The 25598-nt window shown below is 39.2% G+C and overlaps 1 protein-coding gene across 2 annotated transcripts; it reads right to left on the bottom strand.

Annotated features, from left to right (window-relative positions):
* Positions 1-6973: 6973 nt before the first annotated feature.
* Positions 6974-23337, bottom strand: LOC109035179 (chitinase-like protein EN03). Of its 2 annotated transcripts, XM_019048715.2 has the most exons (8): positions 22223-23337; positions 17285-17550; positions 15913-16060; positions 14014-14139; positions 12584-12739; positions 11586-11747; positions 10110-10359; positions 6974-7966 (listed from the first exon to the last, which is right to left on the bottom strand). In XM_019048715.2, exons 1-8 carry the CDS (start codon positions 22608-22610, stop codon positions 7873-7875), a joined length of 1590 nt encoding a protein of 529 aa, XP_018904260.2. In that variant the 5' UTR covers positions 22611-23337; the 3' UTR covers positions 6974-7872. The 2 variants fall into 2 exon arrangements, with proteins under 2 accessions (XP_018904260.2, XP_018904268.2); XM_019048723.2 differs by lacking the exon at positions 14014-14139 and having other exon boundaries at positions 22223-23334.
* Positions 23338-25598: the final 2261 nt, after the last annotated feature.

Raw genomic sequence — 25598 nt, 5'->3', positions numbered from 1 at the left:
TCGACCCAGTTGAACAGATAAATAAACGTAAAAACAAAGTGTTCCGTTTGCAATTTTTATTTCTAAAACAAAAAAGATTACATGGATTTAGCTAAAAGTAAATAATAAACATTTTAAATTCTTGAAAATTATAAACTTACATTCGTTAACGTATTGAAGTCGTGAAATTATAAACTTACATTCATTAACTTATTAAAGTCTCGAAAATTATAAATTTACATTCATTAACGTATTAAAATGATAGGTACAATTGAAGATGTTATAGGTTACACGAATCCAAATAATAGTCTTTACATCAGATCTGGGAGGGATGAGAGTGACAGAGAGAGCGGTGGAGTGGAACAGCATCGTCCTACAGGAGGCTCGCGGTATAATTGTTCAGCAGCCGGTCAAATTTTACACGAATCGGGAAACCCAAGTTTAAAACCACTGAAACCAGGTTTAAAACCAATGAAACCAGGTTTTAAACCACAAAACACATTTAGGAACCACCATATTTTAGTTTAAAACCCCAAAAACTGAGTCTAAAACCGATATAACCACATTCCAAACCGGAGAATCTCTGTTCAGAACCAGGAAACTCGAGGTTAAAACCATTAAACACAATTGTCATCTCCGGAACCTTGTTAAAAACCAAACCGGGAAACCCAAGTTTAAAACCACTGAAACCAAGTTTAAAACCACTGAAACCAGGTTTAAAACCAATGAAACCAGGTTTTAAACCACAAAACACATTTAGGAACCGCCATATTTCAGTTTAAAACCCCAAAAACTGAGTCTAAAACCGATATAACCACATTCCAAACCGGAGAATCTCTGTTCAGAACCAGGAAACTCGAGGGTAAAACCCTTAAACACAATTGTCATCTCCGGAACCTTGTTAAAAACCAGAATAACCACATTGAAAATAACCAAATTTGAAACCGAAGGAACCCTGTTTCAAACCAGGAAAACCACATTGAAAACCGGGAAACCCAAGTTTAAAACCACTGAAACCAAGTTTAAAACCACTGAAACCAAGTTTAAAACCACTGAAACCAGGTTTAAAACCAATGAAACCAGGTTTTAAACCACAAAACACATTTAGGAACCACCATATTTCAGTTTAAAACCCAAAAAACTGAGTCTAAAACCGATATAACCACATTCCAAACCGGAGAATCTCTGTTCAGAACCAGGAAACTCGAGGGTAAAACCCTTAAACACAATTGTCATCTCCGGAACCTTGTTAAAAACCAGAATAACCACATTGAAAACCGACAAACTCCAGTTCAGAACCGAGAATACCCCCTTTGGAACCACTTTTATCCAGTTTAATCTCCAAAAACCGGGTCAAGGAGGCAAAATAACCACATTTGAAACCGAAGGAACCCTGATTCAAACCAGAAAAACCACAATTATAACCGGTAGAACTTTGTTCAAAACGAACTCAGTTTTGGGGTTTTAAACTGAAATATGGTGGTTCCTAAATGTGTTTTGTGGTTTAAAACCTGGTTTCATTGGTTTTAAACCTGGTTTCAGTGGTTTTAAACTTGGTTTCAGTGGTTTTAAACTTGGTTTCAGTGGTTTTAAACTTGGGTTTCCCGGTTTTCAATGTGGTTTTCCTGGTTTGAAACAGGGTTCCTTCGGTTTCAAATTTGGTTATTTTCAATGTGGTTATTCTGGTTTTTAACAAGGTTCCGGAGATGACAATTGTGTTTAAGGGTTTTACCCTCGAGTTTCCTGGTTCTGAACAGAGATTCTCCGGTTTGGAATGTGGTTATATCGGTTTTAGACTCAGTTTTTGGGGTTTTAAACTGAAATATGGCGGTTCCTAAATGTGTTTTGTGGTTTAAAACCTGGTTTCATTGGTTTTAAACCTGGTTTCAGTGGTTTTAAACTTGGTTTCAGTGGTTTTAAACTTGGGTTTCCCGGTTTGGTTTTTAACAAGGTTCCGGAGATGACAATTGTGTTTAATGGTTTTAACCTCGAGTTTCCTGGTTCTGAACAGAGATTCTCCGGTTTGGAATGTGGTTATATCGGTTTTAGACTCAGTTTTTGGGGTTGAAGGAACCCTGTTTCAAACCAGGAAAACCACATTGAAAACCGGGAAACCCAAGTTTAAAACCACTGAAACCAAGTTTAAAACCACTGAAACCAAGTTTAAAACCACTGAAACCAGGTTTAAAACCAATGAAACCAGGTTTTAAACCACAAAACACATTTAGGAACCACCATATTTCAGTTTAAAACCCCAAAACTGAGTTCGTTTTGAACAAAGTTCTACCGGTTATAATTGTGGTTTTTCTGGTTTGAATCAGGGTTCCTTCGGTTTCAAATGTGGTTATTTTGCCTCCTTGACCCGGTTTTTGGAGATTAAACTGGATAAAAGTGGTTCCAAAGGGGGTATTCTCGGTTCTGAACTGGAGTTTGTCGGTTTTCAATGTGGTTATTCTGGTTTTTAACAAGGTTCCGGAGATGACAATTGTGTTTAAGGGTTTTACCCTCGAGTTTCCTGGTTCTGAACAGAGATTCTCCGGTTTGGAATGTGGTTATATCGGTTTTAGACTCAGTTTTTTGGGTTTTAAACTGAAATATGGTGGTTCCTAAATGTGTTTTGTGGTTTAAAACCTGGTTTCATTGGTTTTAAACCTGGTTTCAGTGGTTTTAAACTTGGTTTCAGTGGTTTTAAACTTGGTTTCAGTGGTTTTAAACTTGGGTTTCCCGGTTTTCAATGTGGTTTTCCTGGTTTGAAACAGGGTTCCTTCGGTTTCAAATTTGGTTATTTTCAATGTGGTTATTCTGGTTTTTAACAAGGTTCCGGAGATGACAATTGTGTTTAAGGGTTTTACCCTCGAGTTTCCTGGTTCTGAACAGAGATTCTCCGGTTTGGAATGTGGTTATATCGGTTTTAGACTCAGTTTTTGGGGTTTTAAACTGAAATATGGCGGTTCCTAAATGTGTTTTGTGGTTTAAAACCTGGTTTCATTGGTTTTAAACCTGGTTTCAGTGGTTTTAAACTTGGTTTCAGTGGTTTTAAACTTGGGTTTCCCGGTTTGGTTTTTAACAAGGTTCCGGAGATGACAATTGTGTTTAATGGTTTTAACCTCGAGTTTCCTGGTTCTGAACAGAGATTCTCCGGTTTGGAATGTGGTTATATCGGTTTTAGACTCAGTTTTTGGGGTTTTAAACTGAAATATGGTGGTTCCTAAATGTGTTTTGTGGTTTAAAACCTGGTTTCATTGGTTTTAAACCTGGTTTCAGTGGTTTTAAACTTGGGTTTCCCGATTCATGTAAAATTTGACCGGCTGCTGAACAATTATACCGCGAGCCTCCTGTAGGACGATGCTGTTCCACTCCACCGCTCTCTCTGTCACTCTCATCCCTCCCAGATCTGATGTAAAGACTATTATTTGGATTCGTGTAACCTATAACATCTTCAATTGTACCTATCATTTTAATACGTTAATGAATGTAAATTTATAATTTTCGAGACTTTAATAAGTTAATGAATGTAAGTTTATAATTTCACGACTTCAATACGTTAACGAATGTAAGTTTATAATTTTCAAGAATTTAAAATGTTTATTATTTACTTTTAGCTAAATCCATGTAATCTTTTTTGTTTTAGAAATAAAAATTGCAAACGGAACACTTTGTTTTTACGTTTATTTATCTGTTCAACTGGGTCGATATAAGGTTAGGGGTGGTGTCTAAAGCTCCAACACCGGTGGGTAGGAAATTATTTGTAGGAGTATTTTCACCGTTACGTTTCCGAAGATAGACTTGCTCGGTCGGTAGAAGCCCGGATTTCTAATCGAGTTCTTATCAGAACGGTCCGGGTTCGATTCTTAAGACGGGCGAGTCTATCTTTAAGTTTTTGAAATTTTATTCATGAATTTTAACGGCGTCTCGTCCATTAAGACACAAAAGTTTATTTTCTCTTTTTTTTCATTTTATCTATCAAGCGTGCCAGTAGGGCTCGCTTTTTGAAATCACTCGGATGTACCATGGTACAGCACACCGATCAACCAATGCTATTCAACGGGCCGTCCAAATATTTTTTTCCTCGGACCCGTTTTCTTGTCTTCGAACCATTATACTGTCAAGCCTTGATGGTCTCTTACCAAAAAACCGAATGAACTGCTAATTGGGAACCCTTGAGAACATTTTCCTGTCAAAACCGTATTATTTCATTTGACAAAAACCTCATAGAAGCTTTCTTACGCTCGGAGGACTCAACTCTAGAACCTTCTTTCCCGCCAAAACTGTTTAGCCAATGAGCGTCTTGCACTGCAAGTGCAATCTGTGATGAGCCTCGTGACTCTTTATACCATGTACTAACCGTGGCCCCTGCAGAAATCCACTCAAACCACTGCAGTTATCTCCCGATATAGCTTTGGGTGTCAGGTTTCGAGCAAGGCAATAAAAGACGGCGAGGAGAGGGTCGCCTCGTCGAACCTATTATCTTCCACGCCCGATTAACCATTCACCGTGACGCCAGGATCCACCAAATTTTCACAAAAATTGTTTTCCGTCTATTTAGCGAGTTTTTCCTTACTTTCCGTTAAAGTACAAATAAAAAGAGACCTCATTTGTAAAAATCGGCCGAATAGGAGAGAAGTTACAGTTCGAAATCCAAAGAGATTAACTCAACGCGATTTCGATGCACGGCAGTTCGCCCAAATCACGGTCGTGCGAAATGCCGCATATCAGCTTAAAATCAAGATAATTGGACGGAATCTTTAAAATCAATTTACATTCAACGTTCATGAATCAATATTTTCTCCCAAATTTAGCAAAAAGTACCAATTGATGCAAATGACAAAACGTGAAAATAGTAGGTTTGTGTCCAACATTTATATTCGGCACGCTTTTCCAACATATTCATGTTGGATTTTTCTGCTTGTTTATTATTTGTATTTATTTTTTATTCATTTCTTATTTTCTTCATTTTTATTTATTTAGGAAAACCGTGAAATTACACCCGGGGGGCTGAACGGAGCGGCAACGTCGCAGAGATGAAGGAGTCACGAGGTGGCAACGTCGGGCAGGTTCGGAACTTGTTCCCGGTCGCTCGAGAGGAAAAGAGACCCGAACAGGTTCAGACTTGTCCCGGCAGGCTCAGACTCGTTCGGACAGCGTTCGATCCGAGCGCGGCTCTGCGCCTTTGATGCAGGTTTAAACCGGTGGCGTGGCGTGAATGATCGATTGTCGATATCTCGCCATTTGAAGCTATGGTAAAGAATCGATTAGTAAGGTGTTCGCTGCGAGCACCCTGATAATCGATCTTTTTTCATAGGTTTAAATGACAGATCAATCGATAAATCGCAAAGCACGCCACGCCACTGGACTTTAAACTTGGTCGCACCCTGAACGGCGGCCGGAGGAGGAGTTGACAGAAGATCACCTGAATCGGCGCGGGAAAATCAAAGAGCGGGTGGGATGACGTCATTCATTTGAGGGGGGGGGGGGTGTAGAGGTTAGGCTAGGTAAACGCCGTCCTCTCGTAAGGTATGCAACCCGCGTATTAGCGCCTTACTTCCGTAAGGTATGCAACCCGCATGTTAACGCCTGGAGTATGTAAGGTATGCAACCCGCATTTCCGGAGATTCGTGAGGAATGCACATCGCAAATCATCGTTGAGCACCGGCGAGGTGCGCGACCAACATAGGACGCCTCCCGTCCGTAAGGTATGCAACCCGCATTTCATGGGAGTCGTGAGGGCTGCACATCGCAAATTATCGCTGAGCACCGGCGAAGTGAGGGACCAACATAGGACGCCTCCCGTCCGTAAGGTATGCAACCCGCATATCTGCACCTTAGGTCGGCGAGGCACGCAACCCGCGACTGAAATGGACTTAGGTTAGGTTAGGTTTGGTTAGGTTAGGTTAGGTTAGGTCGGGTTGGGTTAGGTTAGGTTAGGTTAGGTTAGGTCACACGGCAACGCTGTACTTGAGTTAGGTCACACGGCAACACTGAACTTAGGTTAGGTTACATTTCGATATCTCAGGTGGCCGCAAAATCGGCATTTCCACTCTACTGACACAGGAAAGCTTGGAGACTTAAACGCAGTGCTAGATAAGTAAACAGTTGCAAGATGCGACATCTTCCTATTCCTCCGATCCAGTTAGTCATGACAGAAACATCCCCCCCCCCCCCAACGCCTCAATGAATCAGGAAGACACATGCAAGGAAGCTTGGAGACTTAACGCAGCGGTAGGAAAGTATACCATTTAATTTCGTGTCGTGACAACTTCCTAATTGCCAATGATTGAAAAATGTATTCTTCTTCAACACCTTAGTGGCACATACCTATAATGCTAGATCCAATGTAGTTTTTTTTCCAGTGAATATTTCAATTTCAATTATGATTTTTCCTCAATACGTAAGCATCCGCAAAATCAACAGCTATGGAAAATGCTTCCCACTCGCAGGAGCGCATGCGTAGTACTCGCCCGAGGAAATCTCGGGCTGAGCGCAATCAGCGAGGGTTTTCATTTGTGCAGCGGTATATTTATGGACGCAAAACTGAGCTTTATCAGGAGCAGCCGCAATGCCTGCATAATTCATAGAGGCGAGCTAGCTTCGATGTTCCCTGCACCTCCAGGGGCATGTAACTATCCAAGCTTATATATAGTAAATAAGTTACTGCTGAATAAATTCTAATGAGACGGGATTCTAGAGATAGCTGGCATTCCCATTTTATTATTGAGAGCCCCTTGTATCGAATGAATCGCGGTCGATCCGCGGCACGGGCCAAGGCTCTGATCAACTCTGATAATCTGAACAGTGAGCATTCTCATGAGGTTATAGAATGTATAAGTTAAAAATGAAAATGTTTTGATTTTTATGCGGTAGTCCGACCTGGCAATTAACATATTTCTTAACTACATGTCTATGATATACGCTTCGCCACTAGAACTTAATTTTACGATTGAAGGAAACAAACAATGGGGTAAGAAATTGTAGATTTTGTTTAAATAAAAAAATATTTTTATAGAAAAGGCACAAAGAGTTTATTTACATATATTTACAAAACATACTATCACCTGTCTTAATTCTGTACATAACAAAAACAATTTTAACAATTAATTTAATTTGGAGAATTACTTTTAAGGAGGCAAGGTGACTGAGACGCAACTTGAGAAAACTTAATAGCTGAAATATCGTTTGCAAAATCGAAAACCGCGCACCTAAATTTGCGATATTGTAACCAATTCATCGTACTTTTTTTCAATTGGACGTATTTCTGCCGAACGGAACTAGGTGCCTTAAGACATGAGCCTTGAGCCCATGAGAATACGTGCATAATAGGGCTCACGTCATAATGCACATAGTTCTGTTTGACAGAAATACGTCCAATTGGCGGACTAAAGCCCTGTAAATTCGTATGATTCGTCGATTTAATCAACAAATAAAGTTAGCTGGTTTTACTTTACAGCAAAAAGTTAAGAAAAAAATAGGAGTGGTAGGTAATTTAGCAACTTCACAATTCTTGAGGTGAATAGATGCCGATTTTCAAAAACTAGCTCTTACCCCTAATTGCCATTAGACGTAGTTTAACAGAGGGAACTAAGTTACATTTTGAAGAAAAATAAAAGGTATCTCAAGCTCAAGTAACTGGTCGGATTCTCCTGCCTACAAATTATAGCCTTGGAATACTTTTTCTTACCCAAATATGGACACAAAATGCATTTTTACTCCTCTGATGTAAAAAGATGACTCCTAAAGTTTCTAAAGTTGCTCCAATTTGTAAGAAAAGCTTTTTCGTTTTGCCTTTTCAAACCAAATTATTGGCAATACTTTGGAGGATCGGGTAGCTTGTGTCGTATCTATTTCGACACATCCCCTTGAAATCATCAAAAACCAGGCCGTGAACAATCATGCCACTTAAACCTTCTCCTTGACGTACTTTGCCTTGGTGGCGGCGGATTCCGGGTCATCGAAACTTACCCACAGCCCCTCGGATAAATTAGTCGGTAACCTGAAAATAATAAAATATTTTATTGGTAAACCTTTGATGGTAAAATATAATAGCGGAGAATCGTGCAGATACAAAAAAATAAGAGACTACACACGTAAAAAATATTAAAAAAACTACACCCCTCCAAGTACTTTTTGATTAGATAGAAGAATGTTTCTGTTATGCTTCTTTTTCCTTTTACTCTAAAGTTATTGCTATTATTTATAGAGGTCCGTATTTTTCATACAGGCACATATACCACACTTTTTTCCAACCGGACATCTTTTTTTCTTTTTAACAACATAAATGGCACAGGCACTTAGCAATCGCTTTCAATTTGTACGAGGCATGTAGGTTATGTCAGCAAATCGTTATAATCAGAATCTAGATCCCGGCCAAGCCTCCAACAATTCAACAAGCGCCTTCAATTTCTACGACACCCAGGCCCGCCACATCCCATCTCGGGGCCTGGTACCAATTTTCTGGCCCGGGCCCCTAGCACAGGGGTCCGGGGGCCTCCCCGGGGAAATTTTTGAAATTTTAAATCTATTTGGACGCATTATGAAGCTCTTATGATGGAGATTTTCCATCAATTTCTGCAGAATAATTACGCCTTTTTGTTTACTTTCAGCACCAAAAACTTTCGAATTGTTGCATTCAAAACATCTATAAATTTTTTTTTGAGGGGGCAGATGATAATTTTCAATTCTATGGGGAGTTGGGCCCCCCTGGACTCCCCTTTCGTACGTCTATGGCAAGGGAGTTAAGCCATTGAAGTCGAGGATGCCCAGAAAAGAGCCTCCTAGCATCCGACAACGGAAGAAAATGAAACACAGTTACTAAAAATATCATTCTACATATACTCAAAATCTTGAAAATCTCTAAAAAAGTAAGAAAAATTTTATAGTGCCCTAGCGTGGTTTTTGAAACTTTATTCACTTTTCGCGGAATTTTTAGGGTAATATTTTCACTTTTCCCTACGAGACAAGGGTTACACATGAATTTGTAGTGGTTTGTCACCTGCGTCACGGGCCCCGGTACCAAGGACCCCGTATCCCCCCCCCCTTGTGGCGGGCCTGACGACACCCTACGCATTACCCCACAGTCAGTTTAGTTGCCTATCCGATCGAAACCTAACTAAACGCACTTATTTCCTACATGGGCACGCAATTCAGGACCTCTTCGATAAAAGGACGTAAGAGGCTTATAATATTGCTAAAATTGTGCAGTTTTTCAAAGTATTTGTAGAAAAGTAAATCCATTCACAGGCGATTTACTTCCATGCAATAGTGAGAAAAAATTCGGAACATTAAAAATTCACGGCAGAACTTTCGGATAGATTACTTGAATTGGAGAACTACGTTGCGCAATCTTAGCAGCATTGAAAGCCTCACGTGCCTTTTAACCGAAGAATTACTGCACCTACAATTAACAAGCATCCAAGGAGTATAAAAGCGTCAATTATAATTCAACAAAACCCATAGAGATTACAGATTTTCAAGGCACAACCTTCGTGAAAATAAATTGTCGTCCGAGAACAGTGGCGATTCTATTAAGTTAGCAAAACTGTTGATACTCGACTATTTAAATCCATTGAATATTTTGATTCTCTGTGAGACAGGCTGCTTCACCTAAAACCGATTGTTTAACATTCATTTAAATGGAGAAAAAACAGTGTTGCCACCTTTCGAGAGTCGTCACTGTCCGAAGACGAAAATTGAAAGGATGATTTCATCCTCGGAGAGCAATTTTTGTCATCGGAAGCAGTGTTGGAAACTCGCAGGCGCCAACGCGCCAAGTGCGCCTAAGAAATCGGTCATGGCGCCTAAAAAATGAAGTCTCTGCGCCATCTTGGCCCCTAAAAATTGCTCCCCCCCCCAAAATCCTAGTTTATCTGATTGGTGATTTTCCGAAATTTCCCCCGAGTAACAGCTACTAGTTCTGTAACTAAAACATCTTGCGTCTAACTTGTCACTAAATGCGTCGTGATACATGGGCAAAAAGTCAATTGGGCCCCTAAAAAATCTTCAGCGACCCCTAAAAATCGAGCTTGATGTGCCACATGGCTCCTGAAACTCCAAGGTGAGTTTCGAACACTGATCGGAAGACAATATTTATTTACTAGGAAACACATTTTCAGTAGATCTTAAGTGTTCAAATTTACCTATAGGCGTAAGTGCCCGAGTATTTTTGCGATTCGTTGACTTTGTTCAGAACGAGGATCGATTGCGTGAATCCGTCCTCTACCAACTGCACGCAGACCTCGTAGAAAGAAAATATTCCGTCTTTTTTGCTGTAAGCACCTCTTGGTCCTGTGCCATCGGCGATTACTGGTGGCGAAGTGTTGAAAAGGCTCTTGGAAGATATCCTCCACGTTCGGGCATATGTTGCCACGCCGACTATGATTTTGCCCTCTGAAAATTGGATGACGTTTTTTAAAGGGATGTATCACAAATACAATTAGATTATTCAGACTACTGAGCTGGAATTGAAGGTGAATTCGTTTATCAGAGCCCCGCTGTGAAAAAAACCTACACGGAGAGAAAAACTTCGTGCGTGGGACCCGAAGTTTAGGTCATATGGATCTCTGAAGTTTCCGAATTGAGCATCTGAACACTTTAGGTCAAGCTGCTGAAGTTTGGATCACACATCTGAAACTTCAGTTCTTACATCTGAAGTACTTTGGTTTTCACATACAAAAAACTTCGGTTCTCACATCCGAAAAACTTCGGTTCTCACATCTGAAGTACTTCAGATGTGAGAACTGAAGTTTCAGATGTGTGATCCGGACCTCTACAGCTAGACCTAATGTGTTTAGATGCTCAATCCGAAAACTTCAGAGATCCATATGACCTAAACTTCGGGTCCCACGCACGAGGTTATTCTTCTCCGTGTATGATTTACTTGAAATAGTTAACTTCTTTAAAATTGTGAATGAGTACTTTACATGATGTAAACTTCATTTTTGGCTCACTTAAAAATCTGTAATTATAAAGGCGCTCACGCTAAAATAACCAAAAAAACTTAATCTGATTCGTAAGCTATTAAAAAATGCAATAATAATATGCATATAGACGGCGTGAATCTTCAACCAAGTATCTCTTTTGCGGCACACTGTGGATCGAGTTGTCAAGAGAGGTCGGACATGAAATTTTTAACTAAAACTGAAAATTTCGATGTTGAATTCGTCACATTTTAAATTTTGAGGGGTGCGTCGAGAGGATAATTTCACGAGGAAACCAGCGGAGCCACTTTCAAAACCTCAAAGTTTTGTATGAGCGAAGTTATGGGCTTTAAAAGTTTCCAGATTTTGTTTGACCTCCCCCATTGACTTGATCTATTGTGCGGCGTTTGAAAATCTTCGCTCCTACTTAATTTTTTAAAGGCAAACAAAGCGACATCATTCCTTGAAGTTTTCGCAGAAGTTTATACGCACAGAGAAGAAAAATCACGGTAGTTTTTGAGTTGAGTTGTTTTACATAAAAAAATAAAGTATGACCGGAAGTCTCCGACGCCACAAGCCGAGGTCAGTACGTGGTTTCGGATTCATACCTTCGATATGGATTATTTTAAAAACATTACATTTATTTTGAGGTATTTTATTTGAGCTTATGTTGCACTTGCTGTATTTTTCGCTTACTTTGAGCGTCATGCCACAACCAATCATTGACTAAACTATCAAGTTTGTAGATAGGTGCCGTGTGCTCCGCCACTCCAAGATCGTTCCATGGAAGGATAAAGTCAAATGCAAGAAGGTGAATTTGATCCGCGTAGTAATTAATCACTCGCTTGTCGTAAAATACTGTAACATGAGAAAAGAATAATATGTTTCAATTAAATGCAAAAAAATCATCAAAACAGAACAAAGTATAGGTATCTTGATCATTTCGTCATTGGCCTTACTTTGTTTGATAATTTGACAAAAATGCAGAATATATCCATCGATAAAGATAGTTTTGGGGAAATGTGTAAGAATCAAAATACTGTATGTAATGAATTGTGCGTTTTTTTTTTTGGTTTTTTTTTTCAATATTTATCATCGGTAGATCCGTTTTCCTAGGTAAGTTAATTAGTTAACTAAAATTAACTCATTTTATTAAAGATATTCAGCATCTTAGGCTATTAATGTCTTAACAGGAATATGATGGATGAGTGCTAATACAAAAATTTAGATTCTTAATTTAATGAAAGCAAAACATTTAAATTTTGAAAAAAAATATATCTATGTAATAAAAATGCCACAATCTGAGGTGCTAATGATTCTGTGTCAATTTGCATGAATCTTCCTACACGTCAAGTTCCTTTGACGTTTAATGACGTCAATAATGATAAAACATCGATGTTGAAATGACGTCAAGTCGTCCAACAAATTCCAACTGTGCGAGGGAAACACCGAATATGCAATATTCCAAATAAAACGATTAAGAGACATATCAAAACGCCAACCGCACACTTAAGAGAACGGTTGTAAGTGCACTATAGGCTAAAGTGTAACCAGTATGCATTTAGAGCTGAGCCGTGTCACAGCTAATGTACGGCGGGGAATATACATATGTATACTTCCAATAATCTTGAGCTATAAATAGTGATATCTTTGTGTTGTGGTCAGGCTTCAGAAATTATCAACCTTTAACTTACTCTCATCCATCTGGGGTAGGATAGATACGGCCATTGTGTAGTTGAATAGTACTGATTTCATTTCTTGAACCAAATCCGAAAAACTATTCCGCAACTCAATATAACGATTCGTTTGTTTGCTCGAATCAGGCTGTGTCTTGTCTCCCAATAATTTACCTGTAGACAAAAACGTTATTATTTTTAATACTGTGATGCGTTTACTTGTAAATTCTCTGAGTAACGAGCACATCGTGGGATGGATTACAAAAGACCATCCATGAATATTCACGATTATCGGAGTAACATGATAATCATCGCAGATCTCCAGTCATTTTGCATCGAATCGTGAGGAAATAGGAGCATCGTTAAAGTTCCGCTCTGGATCCCTGTTTCTCCGCAATTTTCATGTATCAAAGGTCCATATTTTACGGGATGCATGATTGTCGGTTATTTTTTAGCTATATCAGGTTCAATACGACTGGCGAAGAATACTGATTTTCCGCATCCTCCGGCAAATTTTCAAAAAAATTATATACCTTTTGAGTAATTTTACTTGATTTTCGTCACACCTGCGTAGCAATATTATTTTTTTTATTATTATTATTTTTTACATGAAAAACACACTCCCCTCTCCAAAATTTGCCACCCGTAGGCAACCGCCTAGGTTACATGTCCTAAACATCCGTTGCGTTTAAAAATAAAATGGTGTTTCTGTATTTAATAGTCTATTTTGAAAAGAATTTAAATCGCTATGAATTCAGGGACTATTCAACAGCCAGAGCCCTTAGAAAGGTCCAAAACCTAAAATTGTTCATTTTTACACGGATGAAAAAAAGCACGAGTTTGTTGTGTGATATGGATATTTCCAATTAATTGTGGTAGTACACGAATTAATCGTGGTCGTGCCCCAATAAAATAGGTTACTAACCCAAATGTTGCGGTAGTACCCTAACTTGAGTTGCGGTTCTACCACAATTAATTAGAAATGTCCGTACCATCCAACAAATTGTGGTAGTACCACAATTTAGGGGATAACCCTTAACACTTTTTTTCCGTGTAAGAAACTAATGCATTAGGATAACAAGCCCTTCGACATGATTCCTTCCCACCCTCAGATCTTCCCTCTTTCTTAATTGTAGTATTTGTGCAGAAATGTCTCATCTTCAGACCTTTATCAAATTGATTCTTGTTTTGACAAATTTTAATCCAACTCTAAATTTCGACGCAACGAATGTGTGTAACAAGTGCGGACCCTCACACAATTGGACCCTATAGTTTCCTGGTTTTTTTGTTGGGAGGATGGACGATCAGGGTTTGATCAGCAGCTTCGAACTTTATTTCTACCGAGAATGACGATTAGTAACTTCCTAAAAATTATTGCTCTGATTTTCCATGAAAAGTTTTTCAGTTCACCCGCAATCTTTAAATCACCATCGTAAATTGTGTCCTACCTTTTTTTTCCTCCCCATCCTTGTCTTCCTCATCCCCATAGTACTCATCTTCATCGTCACAGAAGAGAAAACAGAACTCCGAATCATCATACTCCTCCTCCTCATCAACCGGACACTCGTTTGAGGCTACCGCCACAATAAAAAAAAAAATATTTTTTTAATTCTATCAAAAATACAAATTATTATTTTTGTTGAAATAAGGATTGAAAAGAATAACTATCCCGGGAGACTCCTGACATTTGTTGCACTGAGATTGGTAGTTTGCCTAAAATGTTGCAAAATAATTTAAACGTACAAAAAATTCGACAACGAAAGGGAAATTTTGAAGCACAATAGCAATACTAAGCTTCGTTCCCTAACGGGTTCGATTAGAATCGACACATTGAATGCTGAAAACGCTGCGTTATGACCAACACGCCAAAATCGGCCGTCTTAATCTGCTGTGCGAAAGAAAAACGCCTTATGAACCTTCAGACGTTGCCAAATTTCCTTCGATAAAACACGAATTTCCTGCAAAACTCATGAATATTTTTCATTTAATTTTTCAGGAAATTTTGTTCGCAATCTCAATTGAAGTTCCTGAAAATTTCAAGGAAAATAGTTTTTGTGACTTTCCTTGAAATTAAACATTTTATCGCAAAGAAAGTTTGGCCACCGTCGAATATTTATACGGTGTTGTTCGTTAGCACGGAAGTATTAATGTTTCACTGGAAAAAAAAGTCGCTTGGATCAAGAGTCCGGACTCTTAAAAACATTGACAAGAAAAAATACTCTGGATTCAATCGGATTTTTTATTGAATAAAAAGGAAATCCGCTTAAATCAAGAACCTCGCTCTTCGATTCAAGGAAAAATCCGATTGAATCAAGAGTATTTTTTCTTGTTAATGTTATAAGAGTCTGGACTCTAAATCCAAGCGACTTTGTTTTCCAGTGTTGGGTCAATATTTTTCTCACGGAGAGAGGGTTTTTCCGGACCTCATTTTGCAAAAGGAACTTCAATAATTTCTGGCCCAGTTAAAAGACAACGGATCTATCATCCGTTTCCCTACAGACATATTTGTTTTTACGTATGAGCCTGAAATTCTAGTTCTTAATCGCAAAAGGAAGTCCAAATAACTGACTGATGATGCATCCCGTTCAGTATAGACCTGAAGAGTTCAGAAGACCATGCAGTTGCGAGGGGTCAAGGAGGATCAGGTACTTGTGAGTAACCTCCTCTCTTTTGTATTTAAGGGAATTATTTCGATAGGCCCGCGAAAAATGAACGAAACACAAGTAGCAAGATGTTGCTGCAATATCCCCGTTTATTTTATTTCTATTATTTTTTTCTCATTATTTAGAGAGTACTTTGATTTCGCTGGGGAGTATACAAATCGGAAAAACTCCTTCAAAAGTGGCGATAGCCAATGGGTGTATGACAAATTGCCGACATCAAAATTGAAGGCACTTTCATTGACACACACGTGAAGCAAATATTGTTTGGGTCTATTTTTCATTATATGTTCCGTACTTAGACTACTCCACGCAGGTGATGGGTCGGCAATGAAACTAGGTATCCATTTACACAAGGGAACTGATGACGCATGTCCTATTTCTAAAATGAGCCCAAATATGAATCGATTATTGCGTAATGTTGTCATGGAGGACAGAATCCTCGTCAATTATGACACATCACAATCGAAAAAATGATTCGGTAATGTAAAATGAAGTCCAGTTTACATTCCCGTCTCGTGGCTCCAACGCAAATACGTTTTTTCCGTGATAATTTAAGTTATGCGTAAATGTCCCTGTTGCCATTTACGGCCACCAATTTAGGATTTTACCGCTGACGACGGAGGAAGTTTTTATTTAATTTCGTCATTCAAAGACAAGAAAAGAAAAATGCATACAAAAACTCACACCACATTCCGCAGTCTTTTGGGTGTTCATCATCGGCCTCGAGATAGCGCTCGAACTTCCAGATCAAGTCGATACCATCGAAGTTGTAGCGTTGCAGCACAGGGACCACCGAGTTGATGAAGCGAAGTCTCGTCTCTTCAGATCTCAGCTGTCGAACGATGTTTGTGTAAGTATTTGATACGTAAAAAATTTGCTCAAATTACTTTGACGAGTTGAGGATTTTAAAATTTCAACGGATAGGTCGTATCGCCCATGATTTGAAATGGACCGCGTTAAGGAGAAAATAACCAAGCCTCATCAGCTATTACCTTTGATTGGGCATTTCATTTTTTACATGAAAACGGTTAGGTATGTGGATTATTTTGCAAATTTCAGTGAATTTTTTGCATAGGGCGAAGCAAAAATTCCTTAAAATTTTCAAGGGAATTCGCACAAAGATTCTCTTGTAAAAAATGATATTTCCCAGTTGAATTTAGCTACAGCTGATGTGGCTTGGTTCCTTTCTGCAAAACGCGGTCCAAATATCCTACTGCATATGAATTAGTTTAAAAATACTTTGTCGAGAATAACGCAAGCCTGCGCAGAGGACAGTATAGAGAGTTGGAGGGACTTAAAAGAAATGTGGTGAAGTATTTACACAGGCGACGAAATTAGAGAATTTTTCAAAAATTAGTAGCAAAATCAGTGATCTTTCTTTTATCTTTTTTTTCAATTCATCATACCAAGATGCAAAAAATTACTTTATTAATAGCAGATGATCATTTCAGGCATTAATCTTAGATGGGTTGATTATAATCATCTCTATGATAATTTCTTTTGAATAAAATCTTGATACGAGGGGAAGAGCACACAGAACTATCTTTGCTACATTAAAAGCAATGTTTGTTACTAAAAGAGTGATTCTGGTTGAATATATTTTCCGTAGATCTTTCGTATTTCTATTAGAAATATAAGTACTTCTGCATAGAAAAATGAGGGCTTTAAAAGTTGCATGTATAATTATATGAAAAAAAGCTAATGAATACAAATTTGCTGAAATAGAGACAAATATAATTCTAATTTGACTTGGAGTAGATATACAGAGTACATTAATAACATCGACAAGAAAAAGACTCTTGATTAAATTAGATTTTTTCTTGAATCGAGGAGCCGAGCCTCTCGATCTCGGCGGATTTCCTTTTGATTCAAGCAAAAAGTCCGATTGATCCAAGAGTATTTTTTCTTGTCAATGTTTTTAAGAGTCTGTACTCTAACCCCAAGCTGCGTTTTCTTCCAGTGAATTTGGCAATAGCTGATGTGGCTTGGTTCCTTCCTGCTTAACACGGTCCATTTCATGGTGTGACCGCTGCATTCAAATATACAAACAACTTACCACGTTATTGAATTGAACGAAGCTCTCGTGTTGATAATGCTCGGACGGAGGCGCTCCTATGCCGAGAAGCAATTTGAATTTCGGATAGAAACTCTTGAGGGCGTGGATCATTTGAATGTGTTGGATTTCGACGAGTTGAAGCATTCCCGCGTGGTTCAAACTTATCTTCCCCGTCTGCCGATCCACCATCGCGTAGCCGTACACCAAGTGCGTGCAGAGACTCATGCTCACGTTCAGGTCCATCATATTCAGTTCGAAACCATTCCCTGAAAATGGAAGTGATCTCATGACACTATCGAAGACAATGGGAGTACGAGGAGAGGGAGGGGGACCTGACCCCCAGTTGAAAATATCTGCCCCCCCCCCCCTCCGCCTGGAAATAGTGGAGATGTCACATGTGTGAGGAATTTGCGATTTGACTATTGATTCTTACGTAAAAGTTCGCGAGAGACACGATGGTGCCACTGGTTTTCTCTGAAATCAACTCCCAAGCTCAAAAAAAGCTCTCAAGTTCACCAAAATGGAGGGGATATCCCACGCTATCCTGAGAGTCCACCTTTACATCAAGACAAACTCTCCATGCAAAGATAGGGAGCAAATACATTAGCAGGGTTGCCGAGTTTTCAGTTTTAGAGTCCCCAAATAAAGTGGCAGCCCTGTCAATGTATTTGCTCCCAATCTTTGTATAGAGAGTTTGTCTTGATGTAGACGTGGACTCTCAGGATAGCGTGGGATATCCCCTCCATTTTGGGCTCGACTTAAGAGCTGTTTTTGAGCTTGGGAGTTGATTTCAGAGAAAACCAGTGGCACCATCGTGTTTCTCGTGAACTTTTACATAAGAATCAATAGTCAAATTGCAAATTCCTCACACATGCAACATTTTCATTCTAGATAGTGGAAAGAGACCCTCGTTGAGCATGTGTATCTCTTTCAATGTAGAGTTTTCAACGAAAACGCCGTGCTCATTCAGTAAGTCTATTCTAAATTGGACGCATTTCTGTCAAACGGAACTATGTGCAATATGACGTGTGACGTAAGCCCTGTTATGTATACATTCTTATGGGTCTCAGGGCTCATGTTTTAATGCACACAGTTCCGTTTGATAGAAATACGTCCAATTTGCGTCGTGGATGCCTCTAAATACGTCCAAAGAGAGTTAGAATTTCAAAAATTTTCCAGACCAGTTGGATGCGAAAATTCCAAAGTATTTGGTGCCAACAGTATGAAAACAGCGTAATATTTCCGCAGAACTTCATGGAAAATCTGCGTTACGAGAGCTCCTAAATTCGTCCGAATAAAAGTAAAATTTCCAAAAATTTCCGAGCTTGTTGTATTATACAATTTGAAAGTTTTCTGCGCTATAGGAAGAAAACAGCGTAATTTTTTTCAGAGACATCCATGGAAAATCTGCGCCACGAAAGTTTCTATAAATTCGTTCGAATAGAAGTGAAATTTCACAAATTTTCTCGGTGGAGGTCCCCTGGACCCCCCTCTAAAACCTAGACCCCCGGTTGTTCGGGGGCTTAGCCCTCCCCACAAAATGACCTAGGTTCGCCTATGTCGAAGACAATTTGTCGCTCCTTTCATATTAATTGGACGTATTTCTACCAAACAGACCTATGTGGCGATGAGAAATGTGGGGTGTGCTCTAGAGAGCTGCATAAGAAGCAATGTAAAAGTGGGCGTGGTTCCTTTTGAAGAATTGGCAAAGCGGGATATTGCATTCTATCAAACAGACCTATGTGCAGCTGAGTGCGGAACTCATGAGCCGCGGGCATGGCAAGAGAGTCTTGTGGACAGGGCTCATGAGTTAAAGAGCCCCGGCGACGGCGGGGACGCGGTTCTTGCCTGGTGCGGCTCCGTTGCCGCTGACGTCACTGGCGCTTTATTATTCTCATTCACTCTTACGGCCAGAGACTAACGAGCACACCCCATATTTCTCACTTCCACATAGGTCTGTTTGGTAGAACTACGTCCAATTGAGCATTCGTAAATTACGCAACGCACTGTTTCGGCTATTTCTGACCCCCCTCTCCCCTCTCCCATGGTGCGCTTTGTGACGCAACCCTAGATCCCCTGTATAATTACACAACACTTGACGACCCCATCCCCCTTTTGATCCCGACAATTGTGGGGAAGTGTTGAATATATGGCTGGATAAAATGTGCAGCGTGTTTAATAAGATTGTGACAAATTACCAGCGGCGTGGCGTGAATGATCGATTATCGATGTTCCCCCATTTGAAACTATGGTAAATAATCGATTATTAAGGTGTTCGTTGCGAACACCCTGTTAATCGATCCTTTTCCATATTTTTAAATGGTAGATCAATCGATATATCGCAATGCACGCCACGCCACTGCAAATAACGTCGAAAAAATGGAGATGTACATTTGTTACTTAGTGTTTTTTACCATTAGGGAGGGTTACATAATGCTGGCACTGATTCCTTCTCCTCACATGTAACGCAGCGTTATGCGAGCTCGCACATTATATTGAACAATGCTCAGGACGACAATTTCACTTTCACTGAAGTTGTAAATCCACACCATCAAAAAAATTACAGTTTTCCTATTTATTTTATTCTCATCCACTCCATCTCACATATGGACGTATTTCTACCAAACAGACCTATGTGGAGGTGAGAAATATGGGGTGTGCTTGTTAGTTCTCTGGCCGTAAGAGTGAATGAGAATTATGAAGCGCCAGTGACGTCAGCGGCGACGATGGAGACTCCGATCCGCGGATCCGTGTATTTAACTCATGAGCCCTGTCCACAACGCTCTCTTGCCATGCCCGCGGCTCATGAGTTCCGCATTCAGTTGCACATAGGTCTGTTTGATAGAATGTAAAATCCCGCTTTTCCAATTCTTCAAAAGGAATCACGCCCACTTTAACATTGCTTCTTATGCAGCTTCGACGAGCCCACCCCATATCTCTCACCTCCACATAGGTCTGTTTGATAGAAATACGTCCATATACTGTTTTCGTTTACCCTTTTTCCTAACCCCAAACCAAATCAATCCGTCTACAACAGGTGGCTATAGATTCTGAAAAAAATAGAAACCGAAAAAACTCCAAAAAAAAAAAAAAATAGAGAATTTGCAGGTGTCTGAAATTCGATGAATTTCATGTTTAGGTGGAAACTACTGAGTGAACTGACCACGAGGATACCCTTAGTTCATGATTTGGACAATTATTGGAGAAGATATGACAGAATGATCTTATCTACTAAAATACATGTGTTTAAATGGGAAATGCCGCCAGATGACGTCACTAGGCGGTGCATTTTCTCACTTTTAAATCTGTTTTTATTATATTTCCCATATCAGAAAAAAATTATAACAAATACTGTGAATCAGCTCTTTAAGCACTTTCAGATGAAGCGAAAAAAAATGGCATGCAAAGTCTCCATTCCCTCAAATATCGAATAGAAGATTACGAGCTTCCAGGACTTTATGTCCACCTACCTATCGTCCATTAAATAAATGTACACCGCTATTTATGTCCACTAAACGTTAAGTCCAGTCTTTACTAAGTCCACATGATTTAATGTCCAACCATGAATATGTCCAAAATTGTCCAATTTGTGGACATGTTATGTCCACATTTTTTTCTCCTCATTTAAAGGACAGGAACCACCTCAAAAATAAATGCATACTACTACTACCTTCATTCTTAAAAACATTTCATTCATGAATCAAGTCATGAAAGAGAATAGACTCTAAGAGCAGATAAAAACATACATATGTTCATGTGTACACTGTACGGATATGATAAGATGAAAACCAAAGCGGGAGCCTAGGAAACGCTCCAGTGCAAAATTAAACATTTTTCAGTAACAGATGCAGTCAAAATTGAAAGTCCTCTTCAACTATATGTAGTTATTTCGGGAGCCTTCAATCTTGTAGGATACTGTGCAACGCCTCTGACGCGAAATAGTTGCTTAAAGTGTTGCGGCGCGTCAGGCAATCAGCGTGACACGCGCATAGGCGCCTACAAACCTAACGGGATACTTCACGCGTTGCGCAATGCGTGAAGTATCCCGTTAGGTTTGTAGGCGCCAGTGCGCGTTCTGCGCTGCTAACACGCCGCTCCGCTCTGTGTTAGGCTCTAATATTTAAACTCGCGGAGTCAGCGTTTTTCAACTCATGATTTTGAAATGTTTGCACTCTCTGCATTGATTATTCCCTTTTAAACTGATGAAAAAGAAACATGTACCACTGGAAAATATAATGTGTTTTTTGTAAATATAATAGTGGTTCCGTGTCAAATTAAATGATTTCCAAAGCATTCAAATTTATTCTTTTATGTTTTGGGCTTTTACTGTGCTGCAGCGTGGTGTAAGCGCAACTAAACGCTCAAAATTGAACGTATTTGACTCAAGGAGGTCGATGTACAAATAAGTTAAAAAGAAAAAATTGCGTGCTTCTTAGTTTTTTTCCTCTTTTATTAATTTTTGTATAGTTTCTTTCATCACAACTACGGCTCATCGAGATTCATATCGATGCCATTGCTTGGAAAAGGTTTTACAAATATTTACCACGTTTTAAAAATGTGAATGTTTTTAAAATGAAGTAATCAATTTCATTAAAAAAAAAGAATGTACATTTAAGGCATATTTTATATCGGAAATTTCAAGGATAGAAATGAAACCAAGTTTACCGAAGACAATTTGGAAAGATGAATCAAAAGAGGAAATTAACATTTCATTTAAAATATGAGTTACGATAACAACACCTCATTCTCTCTTAATTTTCCCATTTCGATATTGTCAATATAATTATACACACGGACTAAAATATGACGCTTAAATTTGATTTTAGTGGACTTTACATTTGTGGACTTAACTTAGTGGACGTTTAAGTAATGAACTTAACAATAGCGCGGGCGTAAAAAAAAAGTGGACATAAAGTCCGTGTACCGATTACAACGTACCTGAGTAAGACTTGGTTCTGTCATAGTAGCAGACTATCTTTTTACGCTGGTCCTCCTCTCCTATCTCTTTATTCACGATTTCCGTCGTCAACGACGCGAGGTCCGAATCCACTAGATTGTTCTTCAAAATCCCATGGCTTGATAGCTCGTCCATGAAGTCCCTGAATTTCGGCTCGCTTCTGGTGAGCCTCTCCTGTAACGGCTGCACGAAAATACCTGATTTTTCCAGTCTGGACAGGAGGTGCTTTGTCCCCGGAGTTTCGCGTTTTTCAACTTTCATAGACTTTTCATTGATGTCTTGGCGGCTTGGCTGTGATGCCCTCGACTCTACGTAGTTCCGCAAAAAAATGGTCATGAAAATCACGAGTTTGATCTGTGTGGTATTCATCGCGCTTTTAGAAAATGTCTTTTAATTTGGATCGAAACACGCTCGAATGTCAATTCACAGCTGAAGATGCGAAAGTCTGATCGGCTTTGAATTCTGCCTGACTCGATTTGAATTTTCCTCGTCTAAGGTTTGAATCACGTATTTAATATTGATGCCAAGTTTTCAAACATTGACTGAAGACACGCGTAATTGATTTGCGCTGTAAACACTGGTAAAAACTTAAAATTCTGTTACTTCTGTGCTCTAATATGAGCAGTGGGACTGAGAGAGAAAACGCACTTATTCAGTTTGTAGTTCAAACAGGATTCATTTTATGGCAATAAAAACATGTAGCAAAAAAGACATGTTCTTACGACATGTTCCATGCCATCGCGATTGATGACACTAAAAAACCTTAATTACAGTCTCTAAAAGATTGATTTTAAATGTATCTATGCCTTTTAAGAATATCCTATTAATTTCAACGATACGCACGCACAGCAATTAAATAATTAGGTTTATAATTCACAAAAATCAGTCACTAGCCCTCACAAAATATCACACAGTTCAATAGCAAAGAGTTGTGTAACAATCGCTTCAAACAGCGTGTAAAATACCGAAAATTGTGATCAGTTGTAGCGAATGACGAAAATAATCAGACTTCCGGTGAACTGATTTTAGTGACTGATTCCCGAATCGAACTGAAATTATTCAGCGCCCGACACGAAAATTATATCAGCCGGTGGTCGTCTGTTTTTAAGTAAAATCAAAATCCGAAATCAGAGCTGGAGCGTGGGTCAGGTTGAGGGCGTTCGCAGAACGGCTCTTTTTTTAATTTGTTGTTTATTTTGAAAATTCGCGAGGCGTCTCTTTACCGTGATCGCATCATCGCTGGGTCCTTGACCGACGGAGGATTCGCATTACGGGTTCGCAGAGATCTCATCTTTTACGATGACATATGATGAGGAAACAATCTCTACGAGCCGCTGTTTAATATACACCTCCGGGAGACGGTTTGGCAGTGATCTACGCTGGATGGAATTCCTGAAATTCTCATTTTACTCACGTCAGTTTTGCTATTCTGTCTGGGAGCGTTGACCCCAGTTCTCGCGGTTCAACTGTAGGAGAATAGAATACCATTAGTTCAAAATGTTCACATTTCATTTCCGCCACTACTTTTCATGCGTCATCTCGCAAATTCTGGAAGTTTTATTTGATTTTTTTTACGTTTATATGTGTTTTTGGTCATATCCACAATACAAGGGAATCCGGTATACCGGAGCGGATTTTCAGTTGAGTGATTCTTGGGGAGCTGTGTCGAAAAATCCGAATTTTGAATTTTGAAAAGAAAACTCTCTCCAAAATAGGCAAATCCGGACACTTCGAACGAGGCATAAGGGGGTTCCGGGAGCCCCCTCCCCCCATGAAATTTTCGAAGTTGTAAAGCATCCAACATGCAGTTTGAGTCAATTTCGAAATGAACAATTACTAAATGTAAGCGTTCTTCCTTCTTCCTCTCTTTGTTCCTTCATTCTTTCTTTCTTTCTCCTTTTTTCGGCGAACGGGGAGGGAAGGGGGGGCGTATTTCCCCTGCACTCCCTCCGGATCCGCCTATGCCCTCCAGTGTCCTATACTTCTAAAGAATAATACGCAAGCGGCTCATATGCATCTCTAAGGGCAGATTATTAAAAATTATAGACAAAGCTATAGACAAGAAGACAAAGTGAAAATGGAGCGACCATATTGGTTGAGGCGGGTGGATGCAATGGACAAAGGGAGTAGGTAATAGAGTAAATAACGGCAACCTACGAGGGACCCTACACCCAGTCCATCATTTTTTCACTCATTGTAAGTCTATAAGAACCACCCGTTTCAACCAATAGGATAGCTCCATCCTTTTGTCTTCTTTGTCTATAGCTGCGTCTATAAATTTCAATAACTAGCCTGTTGTGCCGATATCGTGCGTAAAATTTCATCATGATCTGACGTTTAAGTTATATATATTGCAATAGTAATAACTGCCTCTTGCACATCCTTAACAAAGCCTATCTGCGTGGGAAAACGAGTGGCACATAGGTTTCTGTCCGAAAATGAGTCAAAAATTTGTTCCTCGTGGTAAAATGTAATTCAATTTATTGCCCTAAGCATGGTAGGTTAAAATTGAACGAGAATCGTTTTTTCTCCAATCAATGTATTTTGAACTGCAGACTGTAAACTGACATAACGCAAGATTAATCAGACATTATCGAACGATTCTTTTTCCAAAATGATTGTAGAACGCTCATCAATAATTCTTGTTTTAGTTTTCGTGAAGCAACGTCTCTTATCTCATGGACGAGGACATTTTTTCGCTTGATGTTGTTGATTGATTTAAAACTGGTTAAAAAGATAGATCCAAAAGAGTAAAATGCTTACAAACTTACGGACAACTTTTTTAAAAATGTAAAAACTTGCCTTATGGATACAAGCTTTGTAATTTTTGTTCAACTGAGCTTTAGCTTACTAGAGTTCGATGTTAAATTGCATTACTTATTTTATTTTCAAAAAAAGGTGTAAAATTTGAATCCCTTATTATATGTATAGAGCACCCCCTAAAGAGGGGATTTTAATATACGTATAAGCACTGTCATCCCTCCCCACAATGGGAGGTCACTTTCCTTTTTTTAAGGCATCTAGGTTGTTTCATTACCATACTTAATCCATCAGATTTTACAAAAACACGCGACAGTGCCCTGGTAAAAATAGGCAGTAGAATCTGTGTTCCAAAATACCATAGACCTACGGCCGGCTGTAAGATTTCCAATAGCTTCTATAGCCGGCTACACAATTTCTTATAGCCTTTTATAGCCGATGGCAATTAAGCAACTGACAGCCAGGCGATAAAGTGTATTCTAAACGTCACTAATTACGGATGCTAGGACTTAATGAGTTTTTGGAATACTGCTCTCTTTTTCGGCCGTAGTATCTTGATTTATTTTGCGAGGAAAGCTCCGTACTTTTGATGGATGC

Source organism: Bemisia tabaci, chromosome 6, assembly GCF_918797505.1.
Source record: "Bemisia tabaci chromosome 6, PGI_BMITA_v3".
Classification (NCBI taxonomy): Eukaryota; Metazoa; Arthropoda; class Insecta; order Hemiptera; family Aleyrodidae; genus Bemisia; species Bemisia tabaci.
Note: the sequence above shows the minus strand (reverse complement) of the source record. Positions and strands in the feature narration are given on the sequence as shown.